Source organism: Solanum dulcamara, chromosome 6, assembly GCF_947179165.1.
Source record: "Solanum dulcamara chromosome 6, daSolDulc1.2, whole genome shotgun sequence".
NCBI classification, from domain to species: domain Eukaryota; kingdom Viridiplantae; phylum Streptophyta; class Magnoliopsida; order Solanales; family Solanaceae; genus Solanum; species Solanum dulcamara.
The window spans coordinates 2,568,902-2,574,204 of record NC_077242.1 but is presented as its reverse complement, the minus strand read 5'-3'; the positions used below and the strand labels follow the sequence as shown (position 1 = coordinate 2,574,204).

Genomic DNA, 5,303 nt, shown 5'->3' with positions numbered 1-5,303 from the left:
TTTGTAAAGATTGAATGTTCAAATTCTTTCATATGGTATCACAAAGACAAATTGAGAGTTAAAATGTGCAAATGGGATACTAACAACAATATATCCAGTGAAATCCAACAAAATGGGGTATGGGGAAGGCAGAGTGTACGCATACCTTATCACTACCTCATGAAGGTAGAAAAGTTGCTTTCGAAAGACCATCGGCTCAAGTATATCGAACCCAAGCAAAGGAAGAAAAAAACAATAGATAAAGCATAACAACTAAAAAGAAAAGCAATGTAAATAGGATGGGTGTAGAACAGGGAGTAAAGCTGAAAGTTTCTTTAGATATTAAAGAAATTACATTTGCAGCTTACTTCAATCATCAAAGGACCTAATTCATGAGTTTAACGGAACATTAGAGCTAAGGTACACAGGAGGGAAAAGAGAATAAAATGCTGACAAGATATCTAGATGAAAATATTGCTGAGTCACTTACTGAGCATTATAGTTGGATTCACCAGATGTGAAGCCAAATAAGCTGTCAAATAAGTGAAAATTGGTTGTCTGTCAAAGTGCTCTAGCCACGCTTTTGAACTCATTCAAGCAAGAATGTAGGATTTTCTGTCGCTTTTGAAGTGATTGGCGTTCGTTTTCTAGAGAATCTATAGCTCCAGGTGCAACAAACATGTCCATGAATTTTTCATCATTCACAGCAAACAAATTCAGCCCAAGTGCTACAAAAAGCCGTTCTCGACTGTTGACAAATAGGAAAAAATATTCATCCATCAGTTTTGTAATTACTGGACAACCTTAATAAAGTATAGAAATTAAAAAAAAATGTGCAACAAGAAGTTGTGTATGATGACAGTGTTGTAATACACTAACAATAAGTTGTATACTAATCACTCCTGTGTTTTAACTTTGAGTCTGTATTACTTTCTATATAGAAGACTTCTCTAGGATCTGCTCCTGATTTTTATCAGACATATTACCATCTATAAAGACACATTGGCTAGAGATTGAGAAATTTTCTAGTGAATTAGATACTAATTACTGTTAATCTGCATACACAGTTGATATTACACATAATATAGGAATTCTTCCAATAAACTAATAGGGGTAAGAAAAACTTAGCAGCGTACCATGGAGTTAAAAATCCAGAATTCAATGTTGATGCCACACTGCGCTCTACCAGAACTTCACGTATTCGAGCAAAATGCTGGGCAGCTGATGAGCATATCTCTGCATAAGTAGAAACCGGTCTTGATATGTTGTCCCCGTTTCCAAACAAAAGACTCTCACCATTTTGGCCACAGTTCCTAGCATTGCCTGTAATTCTAGGTTGGCGTTTTCTTGCTCCAACCTCGACACAATTTCCAAGTTCTCTTTTGATACCATAATTTCCATCGGAAGGTTGGTCAGGAGATGGGGTCTCGGGCACAGTCATTTGGCATTCTCGTAGGGCTTCCCTGTTTTCAGTAACTTTTCCAGGTGTGGTTTCCTGAGCACTTTTTTCAGGGGGCATGTTTTCTTGGTCTTTCATTGCTTCTTTGCGCAATGCAGCACCCCCGTCAGATAACTCGAGACATAATGGACTAGCTGTGGCTTGATTTAATTGGTACATTGAGCTTGTACCAGAGCTAAAACTCCCAATGAAGTTGTTCTCGTAGCAGACATAAGAATATGGGCTTGTAACTGAATCAAGATGATGGCGGAGTAGTTGCTTGCACTCTTTGGATAGATCTTTCATAAAATGGTTGTACGATTGCCTTAGAGCAGCATGAAAACCAATGTATCCTTCCATATCCACTGGTCTATGTCTATCTGCATTGAAAAAACGATATTCAATAGCTGCATGTGCTATTCCAACTTTACAATGCTATGTAGAGAACTCCATCAACTGTTTCTGCTTCAATAAACATCATAACTTTTTTTTTCAAAACTATCAGATACTTATTGATCAGTGCATCACATAATCTAAAGAAAGGGATGATAGAAACAAGAAAACATAAGTCAATTGATATCTTTAATACTAATACAGGCCTCCTAAAGGTCAGCTTATCCATTTTGTGAAAGAAAATTTCAGCTAATATAGTAAATAGTCTAATGAAGCAGCAAATGTCTCAGACACGGAACAAAAATAAAACTTAAATTCTTACTGTTGGAGTCATGTCCATGATTTTTCTCAATGGAAATATCAAAGAGGTTTCCCAAAACAAAAGCCAAACGATCACAAGCTGTGTCGAGAAGAGGAGCAAGCCAAGATCGAGCTGCAGCTCGTGCAATCTCAGCAGCTGCCTCAGTAATTCCTCTACCACCACCACGGCCAGTATGAGCAAGTAAAATGTTAGCCACCTGTCACCAACTCTGTTAAATTGAATTCCCAATTTCTAATATGAAATTTTTTTATTCTTTCAAGGAAAATACCTTCTCCCTGGACACAGGGGGACATTTAATTGAATATGTTGCACATCGAAATTCATGCATCACCCTCTCAAAGGCAGCACCACCATAAAGTCGAAGGGACGCATTTGGAGGTTTAATTTCAGCTGTAACACTAGGCCAGCTCCCAATACCACTCTCTAACCGTTCTTCCTCTGTCGTTTTCCCCCATTGCTCAGGGGCTGGATCTGCAGCACCATCAATAAGTGCCTCCTTCATCAAATAACAAGAAAAATCAATTCAGAAATACTTTCGTCACTAAGAGATACATTATACTTGGTCCAGCAAAACGGTATGGGTAAATTCATATCCGTTGCAGACACTCTGGAAGTAACACTTTAAACAGATCACTCAAAATGCTAATTAGGACTAGATATATTATGTATATTTTAGAACCAGTGCTGACCACATGATTGCATAAAGCGGCAGCATGCAACATGGCAGATTTTCGGAGATGGGCAACATCAGATGTTGCATTTATCTTGCACTCCATTCTAGCTAATTCAGCATTGACTTCGCCACATCGCTGTTCAAGCAGAGCAAGTGTTGCTGGTGCAGCTTCTTTGTATCTTCTCTGGAGCTCAGCCTCCAAAAAATCTCTGAGACAACCAAACCCAACATAGGACCTGTATTTGTCTTCATCAAACCCACCTTTAACACTATCACGCAAATAGTGTAACATCTCTGCATCCACTTGAGATATTTGACGGCGAAACTCATCATTGGAAATTGTGCCTCTATCCTTAGGCAGGGCGACAAAAAAGGGATGAGTATTCTCCCCAAGATAACCACTTGCACTTAAATACCGATCTACTTCCCAGCGTTCAGTGAACTCCTGAACATGGATTATCTCACAATTAGATCTAGTACACTGAGAAGAAAAGCCAATCCCAAACAATTCATTGAATAGGAAGAGAAGGAGGCAAATATGTATTTATTTTTTTAAAAAAAAATAAACGTGGCCCAGTGCACCAAGAATCTATTTCCTCAGCTTATCTTACACTTCTGCAAGAATCTATTGCCTTGGCTTGAACATGTGACCTCCTGATCACATGACCATGGAAGCAATTTTACCATAGCACAAAGGATCCAAAAGAAGACAAACATATATCAAGTGAAATTTATCATCTAAGAAATATCATTGATGATTAGTCACTATACAGGCATACTTCCCCACTAATCTAGGAGATAACTTTATTTTCTTTCCTATAAACAAGCAATGGTTTTGCATTTGCATTTTAGAAATCTCTGATCTCATCACATAATTTAGTTACTTATCTATTAAAGTTAACAGATACAAAAACATTAGAGCATATGCAAAAACCTCTTATCATCAATATTCAAAACAACATTTGACATGTGCAAGTGTGAGCCAAGAAATTTGGTATTGATACCTTGAGCCGGTTATCAAATTTGGAGACAACAATCACTGTCCTCCTAAAGCTTGGATCAATCTCTCGAATAGTGTCCAGCCACAAAGATGAGCACCATTCCACACTGCTCTGCTGAAGGAACAGAATTATTCGATGGGGTGGACTGGCTAGCGACTTCACCATGGATAAAATCTCATCAGGTGTTCTCTCTGGTTCACCCTTCTTCGCCTGCCAGATAAATATAATCAGTCACTCCAAAAACATGTGTGCTATTCAAGTAGTTGTATGTTCAATGATAGATGGATTAACTTACTTTTAGAACAAAGCCAGGTGTATCAATGATGGTAAGATTAGGACAATGGGCATATTCTGCTCTCATGACAATGGGCTTTGAAGAGACTGCAGCCCTAGTCCTTTTCAGAAGTGATTCAGTCCGAGACTTTATGGTATCTGCAATCGCAGAGGCCAAAACAATAGGACTTCCATATTCTTCTGAATCCTCCTCCTGAATCAAAAATCATATTCCAGAATATCAGCATTTCCTCTTCTCTAAATTCAGCACACAACAATTAACTCTCTCTAGATAATCTCCAACATCACACTGATCCTCAATTGCTAAAATCCAAGGTCTAATCTCTATATTCCATTTATCTTGTAGCAGATAGAGATACGTAAAGGATAACAGGCCTAAAGCTCGAACAAAGGGGTGTTCTAGTAGGTTGACAACCAACATAAAAGCAGACTTATTATGCTAATTTTCTGAACAGATATAGGATTTGTATAACCAATCCCAACTAGTTTGGAATTGAAGCGTACCTAATTGAGGTCAGCTAAGTGAATTCTCTATGCCCATTTTGCTCTAATGACAATACATGGTACTCTTATCATTTTGTTGGGTGTTTGCCCTAATTTTGATATATTTCTGTTTTATCTTCTTATCTTATTTATGGTCTCGATTTTCTTTGCTAACTTCCACCTGACACTTATTATTTTGGTATTAACACATTTTGTGTTAAACTTGTATAAACGGAGATAAAGGAGAATGAATGTGTGTAGAGCATACCTGAAAGCGGCAACGAGGATCTAAAGCGGAGGGGTCATGGACCATTTGCAAGATGAGAGGGCGTCGGGTACCCATTTCAACTTCTCGGACATTGAACCGGAATCCCAATAGGGCTTCGAGGAGGGAGCTTTTCCCATCGGACTGTCCACCAATAGCAACTATTTCAGGAATCGGAAGTTTCTCACCGAAGGCTACAGCGGCGGCTTGAAGCCGATTGTAAGCCTCGAATCGGTCCTTGAATTCAGAACCGGATCTATTTGAATCTGCCGCATGCTGCTTGTGGTGGTGTCTTTTGGAAGTGGAAGTACTGGTTGGGGTTTTGGTTGGTGTATTGAGGAAGCTATTGGTGGTAGCCATTGTTGATGGAGCGTAACAATGGAGGAGAATACAAGCCTACGAGCAAAAATAGATGATTCAATTTCATCAATTTTGAATTCGAATTTCGAGGGAGG

The 5,303-nt window shown here is 38.7% G+C and overlaps 1 protein-coding gene across 1 annotated transcript; it reads right to left on the bottom strand.

The window, feature by feature from the left end:
• Positions 1 to 297: 297 nt before the first annotated feature.
• LOC129893364 (dynamin-related protein 5A) lies at positions 298 to 5,303 on the bottom strand. The gene is made up of 8 exons (XM_055968884.1): positions 4,852 to 5,303; positions 4,102 to 4,293; positions 3,810 to 4,016; positions 2,822 to 3,250; positions 2,401 to 2,628; positions 2,133 to 2,328; positions 1,116 to 1,797; positions 298 to 727 (listed from the first exon to the last, which is right to left on the bottom strand). Exons 1-8 carry the CDS (start codon positions 5,206 to 5,208, stop codon positions 541 to 543), a joined length of 2,478 nt encoding a protein of 825 aa, XP_055824859.1. The 5' UTR covers positions 5,209 to 5,303; the 3' UTR covers positions 298 to 540.